The 26,741-nt window shown below is 48.9% G+C and overlaps 2 protein-coding genes across 8 annotated transcripts in view; one reads left to right on the top strand and one right to left on the bottom strand.

Moving 5' to 3' along the window:
• The window catches only part of POGZ (pogo transposable element derived with ZNF domain), a 49,025-nt gene extending 30,420 nt beyond the window's left edge, over positions 1-18,605 (top strand). For 4 of the 6 annotated variants that reach the window (XM_060269601.2, XM_060269599.2, XM_060269600.2 and 1 more), the window contains 17 exons: positions 336-494; positions 1,503-1,678; positions 2,546-2,654; positions 4,029-4,331; positions 5,685-5,879; positions 6,294-6,403; positions 6,767-7,101; positions 7,711-7,865; positions 8,431-8,531; positions 9,126-9,272; positions 10,026-10,160; positions 10,693-10,865; positions 11,543-11,683; positions 11,933-11,992; positions 13,585-13,697; positions 14,958-14,982; positions 15,444-17,460. In XM_060269601.2, the coding sequence (XP_060125584.2) occupies positions 336-494; positions 1,503-1,678; positions 2,546-2,654; positions 4,029-4,331; positions 5,685-5,879; positions 6,294-6,403; positions 6,767-7,101; positions 7,711-7,865; positions 8,431-8,531; positions 9,126-9,272; positions 10,026-10,160; positions 10,693-10,865; positions 11,543-11,683; positions 11,933-11,992; positions 13,585-13,697; positions 14,958-14,982; positions 15,444-17,070 (4,064 nt within the window). In that variant the 3' untranslated portion in view covers positions 17,071-17,460. Of the gene's footprint in view, positions 1-335; positions 495-1,502; positions 1,679-2,545; positions 2,655-4,028; positions 4,332-5,684; positions 5,880-6,293; positions 6,404-6,766; positions 7,102-7,710; positions 7,866-8,430; positions 8,532-9,125; positions 9,273-10,025; positions 10,161-10,692; positions 10,866-11,542; positions 11,684-11,932; positions 11,993-13,584; positions 13,698-14,957; positions 14,983-15,443 lie in introns of all 6 variants that reach the window. The other 2 variants (XM_088660136.1, XM_035097984.3) reach the window with 2 other exon arrangements.
• A 1,574-nt stretch (positions 18,606-20,179) lies between these two features.
• On the bottom strand, positions 20,180-26,040 carry PSMB4 (proteasome 20S subunit beta 4). Of its 2 annotated transcripts, XM_035097987.3 has the most exons (7): positions 25,898-26,040; positions 24,273-24,479; positions 22,658-22,804; positions 22,079-22,160; positions 21,787-21,903; positions 21,498-21,586; positions 20,180-20,334 (listed from the first exon to the last, which is right to left on the bottom strand). In XM_035097987.3, exons 1-7 carry the CDS (start codon positions 26,023-26,025, stop codon positions 20,322-20,324), a joined length of 783 nt encoding a protein of 260 aa, XP_034953878.3. In that variant the 5' UTR covers positions 26,026-26,040; the 3' UTR covers positions 20,180-20,321. The 2 variants fall into 2 exon arrangements, with proteins under 2 accessions (XP_034953878.3, XP_088516266.1); XM_088660140.1 differs by lacking the exon at positions 20,180-20,334 and having other exon boundaries at positions 21,494-21,586.
• Between the last annotated feature and the right edge of the window lie 701 nt (positions 26,041-26,741).

Here is a 26,741-nt window from a genome sequence, read left to right on the forward strand (position 1 = left end):
AAACCGCATTTAAAACCGCCAATGGTTTCCGTTCAGATGTAGAAAAATTCATAAGCGTGTGGCCATTTGTCCCATTTGTAAGTCGAAAACTTCGGATGTCAAGTAATTCATAAGTCGAGGGACCACTGTAATTAGAATCAATGACAAGCTAAATACCAGATGTCTAGATAGGCTTTGCATAAACAAAAATGGTTGCTTTAGCAGGTGCCGAAAGGAATAGAGTGAAGGTGCCTTCCTGGTGTCAATTAGTCACTGCACGAGGAGCTAAGCCATGTGGATATCCTCTCTGTTCGTACCTGCAGGCAGTAAACCATTTTGCGTTTCCTTCCCGGCAGTTTCGGTGAGCGTGCAGCCAGTTGCCACCCCAATGCCGATCGTTGCTCACGCATCCATTGGTGGCGGCCTCACAACCTCCACATCTGTCAGCGGCAGCGGGGGACCCAACAGCGACAGCACAAAGAAGACGCTGGTGACACTTTTTGCAAACAACAGCGGTAAGGGGAGAGGCTTTGGATGGGAGAATCTTGGTTTGGGGGCAAGTGTTAGGATCTGCAAGCCACACACTTCAGACATCCCACTCACCCAAATACCGTATTTTTCGCTCCATAGGATGCACCTAGTTTTTAGAGTAGGAAAACAAGAAAAAAATCTTGCTTTCTTCAATTGTCCTAGTCATAGCAGCCAACTCCTAGAGGCCTAGGTGCCTTCCCCCCCCCAATTGTCAGCTCACAGTTGTGCAGCTTTTTTGCAAAGGGGGAAAGCTCCATTTTTGAGGATCAGCTCAAAGTTGTTAAGCTTACCTTGCAAAGGGAAAAAAAATCCTGTTTTTATGGGGTTCAACTCACAGTTCTTCAGCTTCTCTAGGAAAGGAAAAGGACCCATTTCTACAGTTTCCAGACAGATAATCTAATCAGCTAGTCACTGGGGAAACAAGCAGCCTCTCTCTGCAGACAACAGGCCTGGGCAAGGGGCTGGAAGAGAGATAGCTCCCTTATCTCCCTCCCCGATCTATTGCAATCAGCTGCTGAGCAGGTCCTTTCAATACTCTCTTTCCCTCTTGTTAGCCTTTAGCTATATATATATCAAAATCTGCCTTTTGCCTCTGGGCAATTCGGCTCCAGGGACCATGCATTCACTCCATAAGACACATAGACATTTCCGCTTACTTTTTAGGAGGAAAAAAGTGCATCTCATGAAGCGAAAAATACGGTACTTTGCCAAGGAAAATGGGATTCTGTTGCCAGTACAAATCCCGCCAATTAAGTAAATGACTCACTTTCCCATTTGCCACATTCATGCTATGATGCCACTTTAAGCAGTTCTGGTTTCCCTCAAATAATCCTGGGAATCCCTGCTGGAGCGCCATTTTGCATCTGACTCCACTTCCAGTCCTCCAAGCCACTGTTTGGCCCTGGAGTGACAAAGTTGATCCCACAAGAGCTGGAAGTTGTAGGGCAAGTGACAGTGATGATTTTGCCCAATTGTCCTTCTCTTTTGTCCAGCTGGCACTCCTCTTGTTCAGCAAGGCGGGCAGCCTCTGATCCTCACACAGAACCCAGGCTCTGGCCTCAGCACGGTGATGACCCAACCAGTCCTCCGGCCTGTGCAGGTCATGCAGAACGCCAACCATGTGACCAATTCCCCGGTGACCAGTCAGCCCATCTTCATCACGACTCAGGTGAGGGAGGGGCAGCATCTCTTCTACCTCTTGATTCCTGTTGCTGTGGGGGCAGTCAACAGGGTATACACCCCTTCTTGCCCAGCTTATGGGTTTTCCAAAGGCATCTCATTGGCTCTTGCAGGAAATACAGGGTGGCCGCAAAGTAGGTATACAGTTGAATCAGTGAAATTCATCACAAGAGATTATATGGGTACACATCGCTGACACACAACAAAGTGGCAGCTAAATTTCAGGCTGGCAGTTGGAAAGAATAGTGGAGTCAGATAAAAGGATTATTATACTGTTATTGTGAATGATGACAGCGAACTTGAATCAAGAACAAAGAAAGTGGATTCTAAAGCAGTAGACTGTTGGAGCACTCTGCATGTTGCCACATTGAGGATCCAACAGAGCTCTTCTTCTGTTGATAACTCTCTATGAGTACCTGGCCTATTCCTGGTTTGTTTATATGCAGGTGTGTAGTTAATTTATTTCTTTTTCACATTTGGAGCTGGTGGATGGTACCATTGGCCTGTCACTGTGTTCCATGGTAGACTTGGATTGGGATAGCAGGATGACACCTTGATCAATGAGCTGACTGAAATGCTAAGAGAAGCCACTCATCCCCAGAGCTGTGTACACTTTTTACTCTTTGTAATAATAATTCTGAAACCTCTGTGCCAGTCAGCACAATGCTGTGTTTAAACATTTCTGCACTATTTATTTGTACAATTTGTATTCCATTTAACTGCTAAAAACATTTGTGTTTAGACAAGTCTACCCAGGTCCCTTAGTTCCTGTGGAATTGCAGCATGCATTGTCTGCACCCAAGTCTGCTGCTGAGATAAGCCTGTAAAGCCACTTCTTTTTGCATGCACATTGCAGGGTTTCCCCGTGCGGAACGTCCGGCCTGTGCAGAACGCGATGAACCAGGTTGGGATTGTCCTGAATGTACAGCAAGGCCAGACAGTGCGGCCCATTACCCTTGTCCCAGGTAAGGCAGAGGCTGGAACTGTGAAAGTGAGGAGGGGTCAGGCTGTTGGGCCAGTAGGTGTCAAAAGGGAAGAAAAGAGGCCCAGGAAATTTCCCTCCAGCACCAGAGTATGGGCTGCAGAGGCAGGGCTATGCAAAAAGCTTCACTTTGAAGGTACAGAGCTCCTATGCACCTGTCTCTCTCTAGCCAAAGACAGTGTGATGGCTATATTATCTTCATATATATAATCCTAGAGGTTCGCTTATCTAGCATCTTTCTGCCTCATTTGGGTTTACCAAAAATGCAGCTTATCAAAGGCAAGACAAAGGCTTATCAAAGGCAGGACAAAAAGTGCAGGAGCAGAAGGAGGGTAACAGGAGGTGGAGGACAGTGGAGCCGCACCAGGTCTCAGCCACAAAACCAGTTTGCACTGCATGGTAAACCAGGATTCATGACTTACCAAAGTCATGGCTTAAAGTCTGCAGGGTTTTTTCCTGTGTACTTCTGTTAAAAGCAAGAGAAAGGGCATTTTCCATGCTGGGGGTAGGAAAGACTGCCTTCTTTTGGATTATGGGTGGGGAAAATCTGTGGCCCTCCAAATGTTGCTGGACTCCCAACCCCTCATCCCTGCCCAATGGCCATTCTAACTGCTGGAAGTTGTGGTCCAGCAGCAGTTAGAGGACCACAGGCCATCTCCCCCCACCCCTGGTTGCGGCCTGTGAAGTTTGTGTCATACAGACATTAAAAATAAGATCATTAAAATCCATTTTTAAATCTATCAAACATCAACAGCCCAATATGTAATTGTTTTAGAGAATTGTACAAATCATGTTTATGCAAATATGAGCGAGTTGTTTTAAACTGTTTTTAATATTGTGTTTTAGTGTTGTAACCCGCCCTTGGACCTTAGGGTGAAGGGCAGGTAATAAATGTCTTCCAAGCTTAATATTTCCTAGATTCCTGTTGGAATGATCTACGAAGTATGGCCATCTCTCAACCAATGTCTGTAACGTATTGGATCGAGGAAGATATGTTTGCAGGATAGATGCATTTAATAAAAAACAACAACACACAAAACAAAAACCCTGGTTAATCGCAGCCAGAAATTGAGAGAGTCCTGTTCCATCTATATGGAGATGGCTCAAAAGTGCCTTGAGTTAGCATAAATGGGCTAGTTGACTGATTTGCCCCATAAGCGAAAGGGCACTTCCTTATAACAGCAGTAATAATTTTTCCAGGAGAGTCTCAAGGACTGATTAGAATTACTAGAAGTAATGGAAATGAACAAGCTGACTGATTTGATCCTTCGGAGGAATGGCACCTCCTTAATAGTTTTGTTTTAGGAGAGTCTCAAGGATCGATGGGACGGTAATGGTGCCCTCCTTTCCTTTGCAGCCCCAGGCACCCAGTTTGTGAAGCCTGCAGTCGGCGTCCCTCAGGTTTTCTCGCAAATGGCCCAGGTGAGACCTGGTCCGGCCATGCCGGTCCGGCCATCTTCCAACACGTTTACGACGGTCATTCCAGCCACCCTTACCATCCGGAGCACGGTACCACAGTCGCAGGTCCAACCGCAAAGTAAGTCCTCTCCCAGCACCTCCTCCACCACCACCACTCCTACTCCAGCACAGCCAACCGCACTGGGACAGTTAACTGTACAGCAGCCAGGGCAGTCCACTCAAGCTACTAACCCCAAATTAGGTAAGACTTCCCGTGGAGAGGGAAACTAAAAATGAAAGAAAAAGAAAAACCTCATTTGTCTGGAGGAGCTGGGAAACATTGTGGCCCCTGGGTTTTGCTGCAGCCCCTGCATTATGTGGGGCTCATGGGACAGCAAATGCCCTCCTTTGGTCCATCTGATTGGGAGGTGGGCTAAGGAAAAACACTCCCGCTCTACTCCAGGGAAGGGCAAAATGTGAACGTATGCAAAGATAAGAAAAACAGCTTGTGTCGATTAATGATTAATTTTAACCAGTGCATTACAAGACTATTTGTTAATTACATTTTTTTAATTATTCAAAGCATCTCTGCATTTACTCTTCAATTGGAACAGGTGACAATTTTTTTAAAAAAATGCCACAATCCCTGCTTCTCAGGTTTACAATCTGAAAAGGTATAGCACAAAAGGAAAAAGGGATGGGGCAGGAAGAAGAAAACCTTCCACTGAAGAACTCAGGATACCATACATGATCCCACTGCCACCATTTCATCCCTCACACAATAAACCTGTGAGATCATTCAAGCTGAGAAAAGATTGGGCCACAGTCACCCAGTAAGCAGGGATTTGAACCTGGGGCACCCCAGCCCAGTATCTCCTGCTTATTAAATGATACAGTCTCTGACATTGTCCTTGTAGCATCCCTGTTAATAACACCTTGCTTACATATATATACAAAAGGTATATACAAAAGTCAATCCATATATACAAAAGTCAATCCATTCGAAGGCCGATGACCAATGGGCTCCATGTTCTTCAGTTGCTTATTACTAGTCCTTAGATGTCAAGTCAAAGGAGGGAAATAAAGTGATATTAAAATCCAGTCTACAAGAGGGAAGGGATAGACCACAGCTTTCCTGTCCCTGCCATTTCCAGCAGACTTACAGGATATGTGTCTCACTCTTGCAGGCCTTTATCTGTCTTTCTTTCTAAAAAACTTAGGATATGCTTTATATTGCTCCACCTATCTCAGAATGGGCAGCAGCTCTCCAGGGTTTCAGATGGGAGTCCTTTTCCCAGCTCAGCCTGGAGATGCCTGGGGTTGCACCTGCGACCTGCCTGCAAAACAGATGCTCTGTCTACTGATTCATCTCTTTTGAAAGGGTGTGTGTGTGTAAGGAATGCACTTCCTGCATTTTCTTACCAAAACGCAGAAATTGCTTGGGTCTATATTTCCAAAGGGAATGTGTGTTTTTCTATTAACTGCTTTGTCTGCCCTATAACATGCCTTGAAAGCTTGCCAGCCCTCTCCTGCTTTCTCTATCTAACAATAATAATAAAAACATTCTGCTCCATCTCCCTGTTCTTCAACTTAAAAATGCTTGTTTCCCTGACAGTGAGCATTGCAAGTTTCGTGACAGTGAAAAGGCCCGGGGTGACGGGGGAGAACAGCAATGAGGTGGCAAAGCTGGTGAACACCTTGAACACGGTCCCTTCCCTTGGCCAGAGCTCGGGCCCCATTGTGGTCTCCAACAACAGCCCGGCCCATGTCTCTCAGAGAGCAGGCATCTCGGAGTCTTCGTCGCAGAAAGGTAAGCTCTGCCAGCAGCCTGGGCTTGGGCAGATTCCGGCTGTAGCCTTGTCCCAAATCACAGCATCAAGCTTCACTTCCGCCCATTGCACAGAAAACAGGAATTCCCTAGTGACAGAGGAGGGTATTAGGTGTGTGACTCCTCCCACTCACTCTGGAGGTGGTGTCATGCAAATATGCCCTCCCAATTCCTCTCCTATGCGCAAGAAAGAGATAGGGGTGCACTATGGGAGGGTTGGCAGCCCAGCCTGGACAGCTCTTTTCTCCATTGTTACGTAGGGTGGGAAGGGAGATCCAGGGGAAAGGAAAGGAAAAATGTGACCAGCCCAAGCGAGAAGTTCAAAAAGGTAGTGGAGAGTTGCAGGGCTTCTGGATGCCAGCCATGACCTTTTCTCCTTTTTTCTTCCCATTACAGTCAGCTCCTCCCCCATCCCCGCCTTCGACCTGCAGGACAGCGGGCGGAAAGTCTGTCCCCGGTGCAATGCCCAGTTTAGAGTCACTGAAGCTTTAAGAGGCCATATGTGTGTAAGTAACCCCCTTCCTGAATTATGAGATCAAGGCAGCTGAGAATAAACAGACAAAGGTCTATGCTGTCTGCCCAGAGCAGAAGCTCAGGTAGATGGCTGTTGCTAAAAAACTGGGAGCTCAGGGAGCGGGGCTGTGGTGATGTCACCCTGCAAAGTTGATAGGCAGTGAGATTCAGGACTGAAAGGAGAAAGGACCTTTGTTTAAGCAAATTCACAGTTGGAGGCAGGGATGCTTCTGAATACTAGTTGCTGGAATGGATGGGTTTCCCAGAGTCATCTGGTTTGCCACTGTGAGAACAGGATGCTGGGCTTACATTCATATATTAACCTTAACTCAAGGACCTCCGCCTTATTTCCTCAGTACTGCTGCCCTGAAATGGTGGAGTTCCTGAAGAAAGGGAAGCCCCTGGAGTCTGAACCAAATATCCAAGCCCCCAAGCCCCCTTCCCCGGAGAAAGCAGCCGCCGTCGCTTCGCCCCCCTCCTCCACCCCCATCCCCGCCCTCTCGCCGCCAGCCAAAGTCTCTGAGCACAGCGACTGCACGGGCGACGGGGCGCAGAGCAAGCTGATAATGCTGGTGGACGACTTCTACTACGGCCGGGACGGCGGGAAGGTGAACCAGCTGCTCAACTTCCCCAAGGTGCCAACGTCCTTCCGCTGCCCGCACTGCACCAAGAGGCTCAAGAACAACATCCGGTAAAATGGTGATGGGTGAAGCATTGTCAGGGAGGGGAGGAAGGAAGGGCTGCTGCAAAGCCAGCCAGAGGAGGAGGTGTGGCCCTCTGGAAGGTGCTGGGGGTGTGTGTGTCGTGGGACTCCAGCATCAGCTGGAGAGCCACAGACTCCCCACTCTGGTCTTAGATAGAGCCAGCCCAATTTAAGGAGGTTTATCTGTTGTGTTTGTCTGCTAGCCTTGATGGGCATGCTCTGTCTCCACAGACAGAGCCAGTAATGTTTCTGGATTCCAGTTGCTGGGAACTGCAGGAGGGAAGAAGGCTCTTGTGCTCGGGTCCCGTTTGAGGATTTGCAAAGGCCAAAGGGGGCCTATCTCCTTCCAGCATCCCCTTTCCCACAGTGGCCAACAAGGGTGCCTCTTCCAGGAAGCCCACGAGCAGGACACAAGCCCAGTGCCACCATTCCCTAACAACCAATATTCAGAGAGGCACATTTCGCACTCGGAGCTGCTGTCTGCAGTGAGCAGCAAGGGGAAACAGGCAGGAAGAGATTTGTCATCGTCGTCACCCCCCGCCGCCGCTGCCCTGAAGTAACCACAGAAATGTCTTCTCCTCCCCCCCCCCCTTCCAGGTTTATGAACCACATGAAGCACCATGTTGAGCTGGATCAGCAGAACGGTGAGGTGGACGTCCACACCATCTGCCAGCATTGTTACCGGCAGTTTTCTACGCCCTTCCAGCTTCAGTGCCACTTGGAGAATGTACACAGCCCCTACGAATCAACCAGTAAGCTCTACCCCAAAGTGTCTCCCCCGTCCGTCCGTCCGCCCAACACGAAACATCTCAGCAGGGGGAGATGGGAAGGGTCTCCACGATGGTCACATCCTGCACTGGAAAAATGGCTTCCTTCAGAGGTTCCCGCTTCCTTTGGTGCAGAGGAGGACTGTCCGCTCTGCTCACCAGGGACGGGCAGGAAACAGTGGCATTATTTATACGGTGTCCACTTGACTTTGCAGAGTACCAGGGGCTGCTCCCTGCCCCAAGGGGGTTGCAGGAGGGGAAAGGGGAAGGATTTGCATTTTTGAGCTGCATGTAATTAAGCACAGTTACAGTTGGTTCCAGGAGAATGGGAAGCTACAACTAAAAATAATTTATTTTGCAGACACATTTTTGCTTTGCCTGATTTTGTTTCATGACCAACAGAGACCCTTAATGGGGCGTGGGGATGGTAATCTGAGGTTCAAACCAGACTTTGTTCCCGAGCCAGGCTCTGCAAGCCTTCTGCAGTTTGGGGTGGCATCTGAATCCTCCTGGCATCCCCCTTTTTGACAGACTCCCTCTTGCGTTACAGCGAAATGCAAGATCTGTGAATGGGCTTTCGAGAGTGAGCCCATGTTCTTGCAGCACATGAAGGACACTCACAAGCCAGGGGAGATGCCCTACGTTTGCCAGGTATGGAGAACACCCTCCTCAACAAACTGAGAATCCACACTGGGTCTGGCCAGCTTGCTCTCCCCTTGGTTAGCTACATTGTATTGGGAATGGAACTTCCATGCACAGAGGCAGTCCACCCCTGAATACCAGTTTCTGATGTATGGGAGTTTCTGTGCAGGGGGAGAAAATGATATGGAAGAGCCATGGCCTTCGCACGCTCCTTATTTATTTATATATCACTTAATTAAAAAAATTTTATAAAAAAAACAACAGCCTCAAAATTGTTTACGAAAATAATTATGAGCTTCCCACATTAACCCATTGCTGAAGGCAAAATGCCAGACAAGAAAGGTCCGATCCTTCTCTTGAGAGTTCACAGCCTCCAGCTACCCGTGCTGGAATTTGGAGGGCTTGTATCAGATAGTTACTTTACTTATTGCTCACCTGATTTTAATGCTTATCACTTCTTTCCAAAAACATGCTGTAACAGTGACATATGAGAAATCTGTGACGGTTCATTTCAGCATTGCTGTTGTTTTTTTTACTGTACTACAATTTGCAAAAGAAAACAAAAACATCTATCCATGCTTCTGTGCTCATGGCTCCCTCCAGGTCTGCCAGTACCGCTCGTCACTCTACTCTGAAGTAGACAGCCATTTCCGAATGGTCCACGAGGACACGCGGCACCTCCTCTGCCCTTACTGCCTCAAGGTCTTCAAGAACGGCAACGCCTTCCAGCAGCATTTCATGAGGCACCAGGTAAATTCGCCTTGCAGGTGAAGCGCTCACCTGGTCCCCTTGGTGACTGGGAATGTCATGCAGGCCAGCTAAATTCTCTGGGCTTCCTCTGAGCCCTCCTCCTCAGCTCAACCCCTCAGGCCATAGAGGTCTCCGGAGCATTTCCCATAGGTGCCTTGCAACTGTGTACCTGGTTTCAGCTTCCCTTTTAAGGGGTAGTTGGAGAATGTAACAAAAAGTAAAAACCAGGGGGCCGGTCCACTGTCCCTCAGACCTTGTGAGGGGCCGGACTATATTTTTTTAGTGGGGAGGGGGGAGTAAATGAATCCCTATGCCCCACAAATAACCCAGAGATGCATTTTAAATAAAAGGACTCATTCTACTCATGTAAAACCTCGCTGATTTCTGGACTGTCCACGGACCAGATTGAGAAGGCGATTGGGCCAGATCTGGCCCCCAGGCCTTAGGCTGCCTACCCATGGGTTAGAATGTCAACCTAGGACCTGGAAGAAACCAGGGTTCAAATCCCTGCTTGGCTATATGGCGCTCCCTGTGGGTGACCTTGGGCCGGTCACTGCCTCTTCGCCTAACCTACCTCACAGGATTGTTGTGGGTATTTAATGGTGGGTAAGAACACCAGCCAAGTGGTGACCACACTGGCCATGTCAGCGACATCTGGAGGGGCCGTGGGTTCCCCACCCTCCCTTTACAACAAAAGCCACTGCCTGCTGCTGTGTCTACACCGCTTCCATGCCACTCCAATTCCTCCTGCAGAAGAAGAGCATCTATCACTGCAACAAGTGCCGGCTGCAGTTCCTCTTTGCCAAGGACAAGATTGAGCACAAGCTGCAGCACCACAAAACCTTCCGCAAGCCCAAGCAGCTGGAGGGGCTAAAACCAGGCACCAAGGTACAGATGGGGACACCTGGGGGGGGGGGCAGAAGCAGCTGTGCCTCTCTTTTAAATCAAGCCAGGCCTCGGAAACAGACAGGCAGTCCTCACTGCACAATCTAGCAGGCAGACATTACTAAAGTTCCCCGTCTATGTGGTTCCCCACGCCACTTTCTTTTCAAGGCACAAACAAAGCAACAGGCAGGCTGGTTGAAATGTTTGTGGACCAGAAACTTGCGTGGACTTGTTTGCATAGTTTCCCTGGGCTCCACACCTGCCTATAGTGGGTAGAGCGCTGGACTTGGTCCTGAGAGAGAGCAGGATTCAAATTCTCTCCACCTCCCGCTCCCCCTTCAGCCATGAAGCTCGCTAGATGTGATCCTGGCCGGTTACTTGGGAGTGGGTAACCCCTCCTACTTTCCCCAGGGGTGGGGTTATGCAAATGAGGTACAGGCATCATTTGGAGATTTTTTTCTTCTTTTTGAAACCCCATCTGTATCTGTATAGCATTCAAGTGTTTTCATTGCAGTCTCTCTCCTCTGTGCCACAGGTCACCATCAGGGCCTCCCGAGGGCAGCCGCGGACTGTGCCCTTGTCTGCCAACGACATGCCCCCAGGCCTCCTGCAAGACACCACCTTGCTCTCAGCCTCAGCGGACCCCCAGCCCAACTTCCTGTGCCCACCTTACCAGAGGAACATCCAAAAGAAAGCCGTCAGGAAGATGTCAGAGCTCATTACTTAATTTCCCACTAAAATATCCCTTAGAAATAATAACAATCTGTGGCGGATGGGTGGGGGAAATTGTACAGTTCAGTGGTTCAGATTCTGCAGCTTCCTCCTTACATTCAACAGCTGTTGCTTTACATCACTTTTGTGAGGAAAGTGACTTGACATGGAGGCAGGGGCAGCTTGGAAAGAACGGTTTGCTGGAGGGAGTTTTGGGAGCCGCATTTGGCCCTTCGGCCTGAGGTTCCTCCCAACCTCTGGTATAGATGCTTCCCTGCACTGTCCTAGCCAGGAAAGCAAGGAGGAAACCTTCTCTGCTATGAGCTGAACGCCTGGCTAGTTGTGGGATTCCAGCTACAAAATCCAAATCCTGCACTTTGACTTGGGTGCACAATAACCCAAACGTCCTTTACATAATTGCTCATTTAATTTGGTGGTGTTAAAGCAATAGGACTCCATTTTCAAGGTTTTTCTCTTAACCCAAGTGTCTGGTCCTTATGGATTAAGGCGATACAGGACAACAAGCCAGGAAGGAGTCCACAGTTGCGGTTCTAGTCTGCTGCTTCTTAAACCATGGTCCAACTCCTGCCAAAGCATCTTGCAACCCTCTTAGCGAAAGCTGCATCCTTTGTTGGAACCCAGTCCCTGACCAGCTGCCCCCTTTCTCTCTGTAGGAGTGTCCTTGGTCGGCAAACGTGTCTGGAGTGCAGCTTCGAAATCCCGGATTTCCCAAACCACTTCCCCACCTATGTCCACTGCTCGCTATGCCGCTACAGCACCTGCTGCTCCCGCGCCTATGCTAACCACATGATCAAGTAAGTCAGGCCAAGCAGTTTTCTCTTCCTTCTCTTCTGATCTTTTGGTGCAGCAGCTAACTCTTCCCTTCCGGCTGAAGCGGGAGGGGGCAAGAGTGTGCCTGCTCTTCTCTTTCTGTGGCCTGTGCACCCACTTTTGGTGGGCTGAAGTGTTTGCTGGGCCTGGTTAAGGAAGTGGGTGGCTTGTGGGAGTCCATAAGAGTTGCTCCCTTTCCTCATTTGTTTGTTTGCTTGCTCTCTTTTTACCAGCAACCACGTTCCTCGCAAGAGTCCGAAGTACTTGGCCTTGTTCAAAAACTACACTGCTTGGTAAGGCAGAAATTTTCCTGGAAAGATAATTTCCTTTCTTGACCTGCTAGCTAGCACCTTTTTTATGTTCTGATGTATTGTTCGTCTACACTATGGACCTAAACCTGCCTTAATAATCCTTCTCTCACACCTAATATTTGTAACTCTGGCCCAGTTGGGGGTAGTCAAGCCAAGAATGCATTCTCAGCCTCTTCAGCAACCTACAGTTCCCAGAATTCCTTGCAGGGTGGCTGGAGCTATGACAATTAAAACGAGAGGGATTCGGTTCATGTGCAAGGTTAACCTCGCTATGTTAAAGAAAGTGATGGCAATGACAATGAGGACTTTGCTCTGCCCGCATGCTTGTGGTTTGTTTGGAGAGAAGCAAACCATGAATCAGTCACCTGAAGCCTCTGCTGGAGGGCCTCAGGTTGGGAAATGCTGGTTTAGACTATTTTCAGTCTGTGAGCTGAGCTGGTGTTACTACTTGTATTTTTGTAGTGTAGATTTGCCTCATGAGCTTTCCTGTGTGTGATTTATCTCATCACTTTTGTGCTTATCGCAAATGGCAGTTCCTGGGGTCTGGAGGACGAATGCTGTAGAACAGGGGTGGCCAGCTTCCAAGAGACTGTGATCTACTCACAGAGTTAAAAACTGGCAGTGATCTACCACCTTTTGGGGGGTTCAGGTCGAGGTTGTTGAGCTTTTTTTAGGAAGGAAGCCCTGTTTTGGGGGCTTCAGGGCAAAGATGTAGAGGGAGCCAAAGTTGCTGAGCTTCTTTAGGGGGAGCCGGTGATCTACCAGTGATCTACCACAGGTGTCCAGTGATCTACCAGTAGATCACAATCTACCTGTTGGACATGCCTGCTGTAGAACCTCAGCTCAAAATGTGTTCACTTGACTCCAGCCTTAGTGGAGAGAGCACTTTGAGGGGTTGGCTCTTCAAACATTGAATTAATAACTTTTTAAACCAGCCCTCCAAGGTCTGTGGTTGTTTTAAAAACCTTGTTTTCTGACATGCTTCATCAGTGAGGCGTAGACAGTTTTCCTGTGTGTTTGTGTGTAATGAATGTGTTGGAATTCTCGGCACTTAAAACAAGATCCCCAAAGGATCACATCAAGGGGCTTCAAGTTCCCTACCCTGATGTGATTTATCTTTTGAGCAGCTAAATCAAGATGTACAATGCCAGGGCAGGGGTGTGTGTGTGTTGTTGTTTGTCTACAAGGGAAGATGTTTGGGAATCAAATACAGTGGTACCTCGGTTTAAGTACTTAACCTGAAGCGTTCTTAACCTGAAGCGAACCTTCCCATTGAAAGTAATGGAAAGTGGATTAATCCGTTCCAGACGGGTCTGTGGAGTACTCAACCTGAAGCGTACTTAACCCGAAGTATGTGTGTAATTGGTTTTGGAAGTCCATACTTAACCTGAAGCGTACTTTCCCATTAAAAGTAATGGAAAGTGGATTAATCCGTTCCAGATGGGTCTGCGGAGTACTTAAACTGAAAGTACTCAAACCGAAGCGTACTTAAACCGCGCTATGACTGTATGCTTGCTGGTGGCAAGATCTTACCACAAGGGATAACCGTCCTTCTTTTCATTTCTCCCTCACAGCGGGGTGCGATTGGCTTGCTCGGCTTGTCTCTTTGCCACATCAGAAGGCGACGCGATGGCCAAGCACCTTGTCTTCAACCCCTCGCACGAATTCAGCAACGTACTCCTACGAGGTGAGGGCTGGAGGGGGCAGGTGGAAATCGGGTGATGTCGCATGGCTCCTCCCAAGTCCTCCATTCCCAGCATTTGCACATTCAAACAGAGTTCCTCACCTAAAAGAATCATCACCACCACATGTGTCTTAAAACCTAAAAAATAAAAAAAAATCCTTCCAGTAGCACCTTAGAGACCAACTAAGTTTGTCATTGGTATGAGCTTTTGTGTGCATGTATCTGAAGAAGTGTGCATGCACACGAAAGCTCATACCAATGACAAACTTAGTTGGTCTCTAAGGTGCTACTGGAAGGAATTTTTTTGTTTTGTTTCGACTATGGCAGACCAACACGGCTACCTACCTGTAATTATAACCTAGGAAACTGCCTTATACTGGTCCATCTCAGTATTGCCCACACTGACTAGTAGCTGCTTCCCTTGGTTTCAAACTGAGACTCTCTTTTGGGAGAGAGAGAGGCATTTCCTCTCTTATTTTATTGCAAGCCTGTTTGAGCACTTCACTCTTGCCCTTGCTGCAGTTCTACTCCCTCTCCTGACCCCACCATTCCCTTTGCCTTGGTACTTCCTGCCTTTTTGCTCTTCCTTTCTCGACAAGCTCAGAGACTGCGATGGAAGTCCTTGGGAGCAGCTGTCTAGGAGACACTGGGTTCAAAAAGCAATGGATCTGGGTTTAATGCTCAGAACGTGTGCACAGAACTTGTCCTTGAGACCACACACATTGGGGTATCAACAAGGGATGAGGAAATAAAGGGAAGGCAATGATGTCGCCCACTAGATAAGTACAGAAAGGCCCAGAACTCTTCCAGGAAGATCACCAGGCCACAGCGGTGCTTGACTGAGGGGCTAGACAGACTTGCAGGCTTGAACAGGAAGGTGCCATCAGGAGACCAAGGCCAGTTTCAGGAGGGCAGAATAGGCAGGGAGAGGATGGGGGAGCTAGTCTGGTGCGTATGGGAACCAGGGAGCGGCAAAGCATGGCATGGCGTCTGTGAGCTGCTTGCAGCTGGTTCTCCTTTGGCTTCCTAAGAGGCAGTTTATATGCTGATGGGAAAGGGTAGTGATGGATTGCTGTGCAGACTCAGGGTATGGCTAATAGTTCCCAGAACGCCCCTGAATTTTCCTCTGCCCCTGTGCTGTGATTCCACCTGTTGCCAGTGACCCTGGCTGGCTGTCCAGTCCCTTTGTGTGTCCCTTATTAACAAGCCGCCTGGGGGCAAGCTCAGCCTCTCAATACTTTTATTTCCTCTTTTTTCTAACAGGTTCCACCTGGAGTTCGCATTCAAGGTAAAGTTTTCCCAATTTTCCTCCCATCTGGGCTGATTCTCTTCTTCTGCCCCTCACCCTGTGTGAGGGATCTTTCTTTTATTGCAAAACTGGCCCTGTTACAAGTGCCACATCATACCCATTCCACATTTGTAAGAAATATTTTATTGTGGCAGCACCCACACTCCAAGACTCCCTGTGTATTGACAGGGAAGGTGACTTCACTGTACTCTTCTTGCTGCCTCCCCAGACGTGCAGAATGTAGATGCATGTTTTAATCTGCTTTTAGTTAATGCTGTGATTTTTCTCTTTTGAATCGTCTTGTGAGTTGTTTTGCATGGTTTTTACTGATAATTTTATTGCTTTATTCTCTTTGTAAACTGCTTTTGAGGACCCCCCCCCCCGTTAAGCTTGATGAGATAAAGAAAGAAATACTCAGGGACCTTCCTGGTCTTTCTTTCTCTTTTTCTCCCACCCTTCAGGCCTGCCCAGCCCTTTGACAGGGGCGTGAATGCCCCCAGCTCCACCTACCCGCCAATCAAAGCTGCTACCGTGAACACGGCCTCGCCTCTGCCTGAGGACGAGAAAGAGAAAGAGAAGGAAGCACCTGAAGCTGGCAACAGACCCCCTGTCGTCGCTCCCACTCCAGCTCCCGCCACTATCCAGGAGGATGAAGACGAGTGCTTGAACGTGGAAGATGAGGACGAGGAGCCGCCGGCGAAGGAAGCACCTGAACCGGCAAGCCGAAAGGAACAGCTCTCAGTGAAGAAGCTACGGGTGGTCCTCTTCGCTCTGTGCTGCAACACAGAGCAGGCGGCGGAGCACTTCAAGAATCCCCCGCGGCGGATCCGGCGCTGGCTTCGGCGGTTCCAGGCTTTCCAGGAAGAGAATGTGGCCTCCCTGTCAGAGGGGAAGTACCTGAGCTTCGAGGCGGAGGAGAAGCTGGCAGAGTGGGTGCTCACCCAGCGGGAGCAGCAGTTGCCGGTCAACGAGGAGACCCTCTTCCAGAAGGCCACGAAGATTGGGCGGTCCTTGGAAGGCGGCTTCAAGATCTCCTATGAGTGGGCCGTCCGCTTCATGCTCCGGCACAACCTCAGCACGCACAACCGCCGGGCGGTGGCCCACACTCTCCCCAAGGACGTCGAGGGCAGTGCCAGCTGCTTCATTGAGTTCGTGCAGCGGCAGATCCACACCCAGGACCTGCCTCTATCCATGATCGCCGCCATCGACGAGATCTCCCTCTTCCTGGACGTGGAAGTGCTCTGCAGCGATGACCGGAAGGAGAACGCCTTGCAGACAGTGGGGACGGGGGAGCCCTGGTGTGACGTTGTCCTGGCCATCTTGGCTGACGGGAGCGTGCTGCCCACCCTCGTCTTCTACCGGGGTCGGGTGGAGCAGGCCGCCAATGTCCCGGAGACGATTGTCCTGGAGGTGAAGGAGGGCGGCTACAGCGACGATGAAATCATGGAGTCATGGTCCTCCACGGTGTGGCACAAGCACATAAAGAGCCAGAACAGCAAAGGCATGCTGGTCCTGGATTGCCACCGGACGCACCTCTCTGAAGAGGTCCTCTCCGTGCTGAGCTCCTCCAACACGCTGCCGGCGGTTGTCCCCGCCGGCTGCAGCTCCAAAAACCAGCCGCTGGATGTTTGCATCAAAAGGACCGTGAAAAACTTCTTGCACAAAAAGTGGAAGGAGCAGGCCAAGGAGATGGCTGACTCCACATGTGACTCGGACATCCTCCTCCAGCTGGTCCTGTGCTGGCTGGCCGAGGTGCTCGAGGTCATCAGCGACTGCCCCGAACTGGTCCAGCAGTCCTTCCTGGTGGCCAGTGTGCTCCCAGGCCCCGATGGCACGGCCAACACACCCACCCGCAATGCTGACATGCAGGAGGAGCTCATTGCCTCGCTGGAGGAACAGCTGAAGCTCAACAACGAGCCCCAGGAGGAGGAGGAGGAGGAAGAGGCAGAGCTGCAGGACGGGGCATCGGTTGCGCCAGCTGAGGAATCCGCCAACCCCGAGATCCTCCACCAGCTCTTTGAAGGGGAGAGCGAGACAGAATCGTTCTACGGCTTTGAGGATGCTGACTTGGATCTGATGGAAGTCTGAGTGCTTTCCCACTTGATCCAGAGAAAGAGTTCTTTTCCTCTCTCTTTTATATATATATATAGATATATAGATATATATATAAAAGAAAATCAATGTTGGATGAGACCATTTTCACTTCCCTGTGGATCTGTGGGTACAGGAGATTAGTAGGTGAACATGCAGACTAATAGCCATTTTATGCTGTCTGTTCATGTCTTTAAAAAGAAAAAATGTGCTTAATTTGTTTTTGTTTTTTCTTAAATCACTGTGTTGCTCTTTTCTGAAGATATATTGTGGGTGAATTATTTTTTGCTTTTCATTTTCTTTACCTCACTGTATTATAGTTTCTGGGTTGTGTTTGTTTTATACTGTGCAAACAAAGTTTTTAATTAAACCACATCATCAATGTGACCTTTTTTCTTTTGGAAAAACCAAGGAACACCAATATGTAGCTAAAGAATGAAAATCTCTACACCCACCCCCCCCACACACACACTTTTTTTAAAAAAAAATGTCATAACACAGACCTCCCCCACCCTCCCCATTTTAACACGTGGATTCAGAAATGTTGATTTCAAGGTGATAACATCTTTTCTTTCTTTTAAGGTATGAATGTTTTCTTTAACACATTGAAAGCTCTATAGCCACCCTTTGAAAATTTGAGGTTTCCTTATTAACAAAGAGGACAGCAATTAAAGGCCGACATCATTGTTTAGGGACAGGAAAGGGGTTGATCCCGCCTGTTGGTCACCAGCAAATGGATCTTTATAGACATATAAGTGCCATGCTTTGGGTTGACTGATGATCCACTTTGGTCGAGAGTTACCTGGACTTCCAGGCAGCTGCCGTAACTTCCTCACTTTCTCAGCCATTGGCTAAACTACTGGACACCTGCTCCTTCTGATTCCTAGCAAGAGTATAAACTGTGGAAGCTTCAAGCCTTTTGACAGCTCCGTTCAAGTTGGCAACATCCTTTCTGGTTGGCTTGTTGGTTGCAAGCTAATCCTCTCCTGGACCATTGACTTTAAATCTTCTGAAAACTATCGATAGCTACTGAATCCTGCTTTCTCTGACGGCGCCAATACACACTACGTCCCCCAAATTTGCTGCTTCAGTTGAACCCAGCTGCACACACAAAAACAAGGGAGAACTTGTTTTTATTTTTCACTGCCAGCGTAAAAAACAGAGACAAAAGAAAGACAAAAAGAGGTGTTTTTTCTACTGTTTGCATGTTTGAGAGTTTTTTAAAAATCGTAACGTATTATGCTCTGAACAATGAAAAGCATTTTGACATGACGAAAAAACGTGGGAGCCTCCTCCCTCCCCCACCCTTCATGCCACTTCTGGTTTTACTTTTTTCCGTTGAAGTTTTAAGACTCGCCTCTGTGGCCGACGCCTTCCCTCCCTTCCCTCGAAGCCCCCAATATGCCCACCCCACTCCCCACCCCAGTGACTCAAGGGAAGAAGGAAACAGGGTGGGCTGACCTGTAAATGATTAATCTCTAAAATGTACATACGTGGAACATTTAATAAAGCCAGGGAAATGGATTTATAAACGCTGTGTTTTTATTACAGAGAATGACAGCTGGACAGGGAGGGGAGAAGTTTTGTGCCTATTGTAAATTAACAGGCGCTTCAGGCAGGATACCCGATACAACCTGGTGTCCTCCATCCAGGTGTTTTGTACTTCATCTTCTATCAGCCCAAGGTAGCACAGCTGTTTGATGCAGAGGTCAGCCGCGGGGGGGGGGGGGGTCTGTGTCAGCTGGTGGGTGCTGACAGAACGTAAAGCAGCTGTGGTCAAGCAAGTTGGTGAAGGGAAGCACTCAACTGCATTTTCAGTTGTGGGGTCCGGAGGAAAGTGTTATTTGGGCCAGATCCCCAAAGAGACTTGTCTCTTCTGTGCATTTGGAATGCTGTGTACAGTTTTGGTTGCCACATCTCAAAAAGGATATTATAGAGTTGGAAGAGGTTCAGAAAAGGTCCACCAAGAGGTGGCCTTGTAGACAAGCATAAAATTAGCATGGTCTGGAGCAAATGGAGAGTGTTTCTCTCTGTTATACAACACTAGAATCCCTTCCTTCCTTCCTTGGACGCACAGATTACCACCCCAGCCCCTGCACAAAGTGGATCTTGCCATTCCATCATCTTTTCCCTTTCCAGTCCAAGGGGCTCATCTTCCTCCTCATTCCCACCCCAGTGCCAACCACTTTAGCTGACATTTCTTCCTCTCTTGCTCTTCCTCCTCTGCAGACAGTGTCATGCCCCCTTATCCCACCCTCCCCTCAAGACTGTAAGCAGCTCTCAAACTTGGTGCCGGGGTGCTTTGAAAATTAGATAGCCAACATGGTGCTTGTTCAGATGTTTTGAACGCCTGACTCTCAGTGGTCCCATGCGTTGGTAGTTGTACTTGCTGCTCCTGAGCTCATCAGGGGTTTAAGAATGAGATTGGTAACAGCAGGGGTGTCGGGTACACCGAGGGCAGGGGTGGCAAACTCTGAGCCTGTATCTGCCTGTCAAACTGCAGAAAGTGGGCTGCCAATCCCTGCCCATTTTTTCTTCCACTTGGCAAGCGAAGTGTCCATGTGCATTCTCTGGATCTGTGTTGGAACTGAACCACACAGGCCCAAACAGCACCATTCATTAGTGATTACGTTAATTTCCCCTTAAAGGACGGACCCATTCACACAGTCACTAACTGCATGACTGATACGGCACATTCAGTTTAGCCCTCAACCCGAGTCTGATCAATTCCCCCTACATCAAATAATACATTACCCTGGTGGTAGAAAATCAGAATGTCAAGAAAGGCTGGACTGCAGGCTTCTTCCTTGATGTGTCAGCTTTCTACAATGCAGGAAATTTTCTGGGAGCTTTTTGTAGATGGAGCTTTTTTTAAAAAAAATGCACCTCCCACCCTACTTTAATTGTGTCAGTCCCCACCCCCGACACACACAAACAGCCTCATCACAAGATTAGTCTGACAAGCTCAGAAAGGGGAGAAGCCAGCAATGCTTTAAGATGACACAGTATCAGGAATGCCTGATTCAGGTCAACAGGAAGCTGATAGCAGAGAAAAAGTTACAGCGAATGTTTCAAGTATAAGAATCATGACATATACATACAGGCAGAGAGTCTAAACCTCGTTTATTCTGTTTACAAAAAAAGAAAACGTCTGAGTTGCTGCCGAAACGTTAGGCATCAAACAGCATTGCAAGGGATTTGGGATTCTCTCTCAACAGGAACAGAGACTGCCCACGAGCTCTTGAGCTTCATTCAAAACCGCTGCGGAGAGGGGAGGAATGGGGAAAAATTAGGTTGGCAGTACCCAAATTAGCAGGAGGCAATAGTTGCATGATGTCTAGAAATGGTTGCAGAGCAGGAAACCGTTTTTAAGACAAAATGAAGCACAGTATTTAGGGTATGAATATGGAATTACTATAGCCTTTGGGTCCAGGGATACTAGATAAGACATTTAACCATGTTCAGAACGTTGCTACGAGGAAGTCTGGTCGCAGAGGTGTGCGTGCCTCTTGCTAGGAGCCAGTCATTCCCTCTAAAAACCTGCATATTCCTTTCAAGGTTTATTTATAAACACCCAAAACCTAGCTAATCTGGAGGGTATGAGGCAGGGGGACCTTTTATACACCGAGGGCCACATTCCCTTGTGGGGAGCTTTAGGGGATCATTACAGTTCAGGGATGGCTTTTGGCCAGGAAAACACACTTGAGGGCACATGCAAGAAGCTAAGAAGAGCCTGCTGGATCAGGCCAATGGCCCATCTATCCAAGTGTCTGCTCTCACAGGGGCCAACCAAAAATGAAAGATCATGGGTGGTAATGGGCGTAGCATGCTGAAGAGGTGTGCTCTAAAGGGGCTGGGTGGCTCCCTGGGCAAGAAAAGGAAAATCTAGTGGCCTTTTCAGCTCCTGTTCCCAAAGGGACCATGTGAGGTGAACAGAGCCAAGAAAATGTGAGCAGAGTTCTAGGATGCTCTCAGAGATGTTATTCACTTGGTTTATTTCCCCATCTTTCATGCTAAGGTCCCAGGGCAGGTGACCACAATTTAAAAACACGACTCAAACATGTGACAATCACAAAAATAGACATTAAAAATGCACTTCTCAAGCGTGAGGAAGAGGCAAGTCTTGAGCCGAAAACTGTATAGCCGGCCCCACCTCTGTGGGAAGCGGGTTCCACAACTTAGGGGAACAAAGGAAGCCCCTCTCCTAAGCCGCTACTAACCCCAAAACTTCTGAGGGAGGTGGAATTTCCATGATGTTCTTGACAGCCGAGGGGGTTTCTGTGAGGGTGTCCAGACAGTGGAGGGTCCAAAATGCCACCTTCCCAAAGATGCAGGTAGCTCAGGAGTTTTCCTGGGGCTATGTACTGTGCCAGCCACAAACTGCTTCATTTGAAAGCGGGTCCAAAGGGAGGAGGTGTGCTTACCTGACCAGGTGTGCTATTTCCCAGTTGGTCTCGGAGGAGATGGGCCCTTCTACTTCCACGCCTTTCTCTGTCACCGTCGTGAGCTCGTACTGAGAGAAAGAAGAGTGGGAGGTTAGACCCTCTTGCCAGATGCGCCTGCCTTTTAACAGGACCTCCTATTGCCTTCTTCCAGCATCAGCTCTGACCATTTGGCCAGGGCTGGTGGGAGACACAAATCCCGACATCCGGAAGGCTGCAGGGTCCCACCATTCTACTGTTCTAATGCCAAGATGCACAGTGGGAGACGTACCCTGTTGAACGAGCGGGCGTCTCTGTAGTAGAGGATTTTCATGCAGCGTTCAAGGAGGCTTCTGGCCTCCTGCTTAGACAGGACGGGCTTCTTTTCCAAGGCTTCCCTCATCAGTGGCTGTGATAGAGTGGGAGAAATAAAATAGTCAGCTGTGCAGCCGCAAGCAATGGGAACTAAGAAGGCAAGAAGAGCCCTGGTCTCACAGTGGCCAACCCAAAGTGGCTGAGCACAGACCGGATCTTTGGCACCTCTTAACATGAGACCGTGTGCCTCCTCCACCTGAGACGCTTACCTGTGCCACGTAAGAACCGTATCCCGTCGCCAGAGAAGCAGCTTCATACGCCACCCCGAGCATGTCAACGTAACCTAGGAAACTGAGATGGGGGGGGGGGGGCTTTAGTCATAGAATCATAGAGCTGTAAGGGACCACAAGAGTCACATAGTCCAAGACCCTGCAATGTAGAAATATTTCGCCCATTATGGGGCTCGAACCCACGGCGAAGATTAAGTGAATCATGCTTAAGAGGGAAATCGTCCCAAGGTGGCTCCACAGTGTTTGCAGAAAGGGGAGAGAATTTCCAGACAAGCAGATGCAGAAAGGTAAAGAGAGCCTGCTGGGTCACACGCAGGACTCCGGCACAAGAGCCTTCTCCAGCAACTGGCGTTCAGAAGCACTGCTGCTTCTGGCAGGGAGGCAGAGCCTAGCCAACATGAGTAGTAGCCAATGAAAGCTTCATCTTCCATGATGAACCCTCTCCACATAAAAAGGCAGGCAGAGCACTTTAGCTAGAAGTCTCATCCCATCCTATCTGAATGCTGATTCCAACAGTGCTCCCAACCTTTCCGCCTACCCCACCCCAGGGTGACTAACCTTTCTCCGTTGCTGAAGCCGCCTATTACCACGGTGTTCCAGAGGGGGTTCATCTTGGACCGGCGGCTGTACATGGCTCGGGTGAGCCAGGAGTGAATGGCCTTTGGGCTGTAGCTGTGGCCGTCTCCCAGGAGCTCCTCGTCAATCCTGCAGGCCAGAATCCAGATCAGATGCAGCAACTGATGTTTTACGGCAAGGAGTGGGGAACCTCAAGCTCAGGGGGGGGCTGAATGGGGACCCCTATTTTGACGCCTGAATCCAGCAGCAACCCAGACACACAGTCACAGACTACATAAAGGCCAGCTAAGGAACCAGGCTAAGTTCATGTTGGCGCACTATGCCAATCATTTGGGGCTCCTTTTTCAGCCCGCAGTCACCCAGAAAGTTTTCCAAGCTCTTCTTTCTTGGTTCAACTCATCTGCTGGTGAATTCCCATGCGGGAATAAACACCTCATCCATTCCTGTTCTACTTAAAAGTATTTGCTGAAGAATTAACATTACTGTGGTACCTCTAGTTACAAACTTAATTCGTTCCGGAGGTCCGTTTTTAACCTGAAACTGTTCTTAACTAGAGGCGGGCTTTCACTAATGAGGCTTCTTGCTTCTGCTGCACTGCCGGGATTTCCGTTCTCATCCTGGGGCAAAGTTCTCAAATCGAGGTAACTCTTCCAGGTGAGCAGAGTTTGTAACCTGAAGCATTTGTAACTCGAGGTAAAGGGACCCCTGCCCATTATGTCCAGTTGCAGACGACTTGGGCTGCGGCGCTTATCTTGCTTTACTGGCCGAAGGAGCCGGTGTACAGCATCCAGGTCATGTGGCCAGCATGACAAAGCCGCTTCTGGCGAACCAGAGCAGCACACAGAAACGACGTTTACCTTCCCACCAGAGCGGTACCTATTTATCTACTTGCACTTTGAGGTGCTTTCGAACTGCTAGGTGGCAGGAGCAGGGACCGAGCAACGGGAGTTCACCCCCATCACGGGGTTCGAACCACCAACCTTCTGATCAGCAAGCCCCAGGCTCTGTGGTTTAACCCACAGCGCCATCCACATCCCTAACACGAGGTACCACTCTACCACTTACGCAACTACTGGTCTAAGAAAAACAAAGTAAAACGATATACACAGAATCATTCCGTCTTTCTGCTCTTCAACCATCTGGACAGAGTAACAGCCACTATCAGAGCACGTCTAATATAGAAGTCTGTTGCTAAGGAAACCCTGTTGCTGGGAGGCAAAACTATGCAAGAATCATTTCAAAACTATTTTTAGATTACACTAACAGTTCAGGGCTCTGAGCTGGCTGCTGGATATAGAAAGAACACAGAGGCTGGCAGACAGAAGCCCCCAGAAAAACCTCCCGGACCCCCAGGGCCAGAGCTCTCATAGGTGCCCTGCCAGTCCAGCAGTGCATAGTCAGGAGGCAGGCTATGGGACAGGAGGAAGAGGTCTGTCTGTCTTCAGGTTTGTTCTTTAAGGTTCTACATTTCTCCAGGAGAGGGCGGAGCCTGGAGGAGGTGAATTGGAGACAGAGGCTTAAAAGGCCTTCATCTGCTCCCAGCTCTTGTTGGGAAGAAACTGCTCCCTGCCGGTGGTTTGGAGAACTTCAGACTTACACCATCTGCTCAATGACTTGCTTGAGGTACTGGAAATCAGCATAGTCGCCCGAAGCCCCCAGCACGGTGCTGTCGTTGACCTTCATAATCCTGGAGATGTTGCGGAAGCGGGCGAGCGACCCATAGGAACCCAGCATGTCGGCCGCAATCATCACCCCACCGTTGAACTTCACCCCCAGGACTGAGGTGCCTGTCACCATGGGGCTCCTTTGAGGGGAACAAGAAGCATCAGAGGGTTGGCTCACAGCTCCCCCTTCTCTGTGGGGAATACAGTGGTACCTCGGTTTATGAACACAATTGGTTCCGGAAGTCTGTTCATAAACTGAAGCGTTCATAAACTGAAGCGAACTTTCCCATTGAAAGTAATGGAAAGTGAATTAATCCGTTCCAGACGGTCCGCGGAGTAAGCGTTCATAAACTGAAGCAAACTTTCCCATTGAAAGTAATGGAAAGTGGATTAATCCGTTCCAGACGGATCCGCGGAGTACTTAAACTGAAGCGTTCATAAACTGAAGCATGGGTGTAATTGGTTCCGGAGGTCTGTTCATAAACTGAAGCGTTCATAAACTGAAGCAAACTTTCCCATTGAAAGTAATGGAAAATGAATTAATCCGTTCCAGATGGGTATGCAGCGTTCATAAACCGAAAATTCATAAACCGAGGTGTTCATAAACCGAGGTTCCACTGTAACTTGAGTTGGAAGAAATGGCAAAGCAGCCCCACATCTCCTGCGGCGTTTGAGTGCCTCTTTCTAGTTGGCTCCTTATTGGGGGAAAGGGCTGTAGCTCAGTGGTAGGGAATCTGATTTGCATGTAGAAGTTCCCAGGTTTAATTCCTGGCATCTTCAGGCAGGGCTGGGAATGTCCCCTGCCTGAAACTCTGGAGAGCTGCTGCCAGTCAGTGTGGACAGCACTGAACTAAATAGACTGAATTGGTATAAGTCAGCCTCCTGCGCTAATGTTTTCTACTCTGTCCCTGTCAAATCTAACCCCACAAAATGCTGCTTGTTCACACAACACCTATTTCCCACTCTGCCCCCACTGCCTTGGGACAACCATGCTACCCCAGGCAGAGCTAACGTACCCCCTAACAAATAATACCAAACTGATGTAGATGAGAAAGGGCCTCTTATTGGGTATCATTTTCTATTAGGCTTCTTAGCTGCTTATTACCTGAAAGTCTCCAAGTCACTAACAACAGATGTAATTCACAATACCTATACAGTACCTAAAACCTTCATAAATAGCTGCAGTATATCTCTTTACCCTCATCCCTGCCAGACCATGATATGGCCCATGAATTTGGTCCATTTATTTAGATGCTGATGGCCTAAATGGGGAAATCGGGATATAATTGGACCCTTGTTCATTGGTTGGGGTGTGTGTGCTGGGACTTGGAGTCCAGGACATCGGGATGAGGCCACAAAGGCCCCCACCTCTAAAATAAGTAAATCTCAATTTCAACAAGATATAATTTGTCTAATTTAGCCATTCTTCTCCCCCAAGCCTTCCTCCTGCCCACCCCTAACCCAGAGACGTCAGCAACGTGACATCACAGGGGCATTCTCTCCCCCTCCCCACTTTTAGGCCTAATTGGGGGCGGTCAGCCTCCCCCAGCCCCCTTACAATGTCCTGGTCACGCCCTCGGCCTGGACTCCGGATCCGTTTCCTGGGCAGGGCGGTGAGTAAAGCGCCCCCGGAGCGGGACCACCGGCCCAAAACGGCGGCAGCGAGAACGACGGCGGAACCTCCATCTTTCCCCGAAGAGCCGCAGCTTAGTCACTGAACAGGAAGAGGCGCCGGCATTCTGCGCATGCGCGGCGCTCGGGAATTCGTTTTTGTCCTCAGTGGCGAACCGTACAGGAAACCGAAGACCGTGAGCAGCCGCCATTTTGTGTGCGGCGAAACTGAAGCATCTCTCTAACTTTTAAAAAAGGTAATATACCATAAGTCCTAGAAAGTGCAGACCGCAGAGAGTTACATAAGTACTTTTTAATATTGGGAAGTTGTGGTGCGAGGGGACCGCACGGGAGGTATAATTTAAGAGGGCATGTTCCCCCACCCCGGTGTCGCCATCTTGAGTGTTGCTCAAAACTTAGCTAGAGCCCGTATACAAAACCAGCTTAGAGTGACATACGGCGTCGCAGACTTTATGAGCACTTCCGCTATATCCAAAGGAACTAGTTTCCCGCGCTTGTTTTTTAACGCAAAGGATTACGGGAGGGCTTCCATCATAGAGATGCGAACGGCTGCGGCCTACGTTCACATTTTGCCGGAAGTTTCAGCTAAACGTGTCGCTCTAGCCTTTTGAAACCTCTATGGGCTAATCTGAGCACGAGTTTCTGAAGCTTTCTTTCCTCGAGGGGGCGCTCTTTCTCTGTTACCTGAATGGAGAAGCGCCATCTTGAGTGTGGCATCAGTTAACGCCACACCTCTTTTACCCATTACTGTACTGTGTAGTATTTAAGTG

Source organism: Zootoca vivipara, chromosome 16, assembly GCF_965207765.1.
Source record: "Zootoca vivipara chromosome 16, rZooViv2.hap1.1, whole genome shotgun sequence".
NCBI classification, from domain to species: Eukaryota; Metazoa; Chordata; class Lepidosauria; order Squamata; family Lacertidae; genus Zootoca; species Zootoca vivipara.

Excerpts from the sequence above, each read along its gene's own strand:
- PSMB4 (XM_035097987.3), bottom strand. The coding sequence starts at position 26,025 with ATGGAGGTTCCGCCGTCGTTCTCGCTGCCGCCGTTTTGGGCCGGTGGT. Across the intron at positions 24,480-25,897 it reads GAGGGCGTGACCAGGACATT|GAGCCCCATGGTGACAGGCA; the intron begins GTAAGGGGGCTG and ends TTCCCCTCAAAG. Across the intron at positions 22,161-22,657 it reads GGCTTCAGCAACGGAGAAAG|TTTCCTAGGTTACGTTGACA; the intron begins GTTAGTCACCCT and ends CCCCCATCTCAG.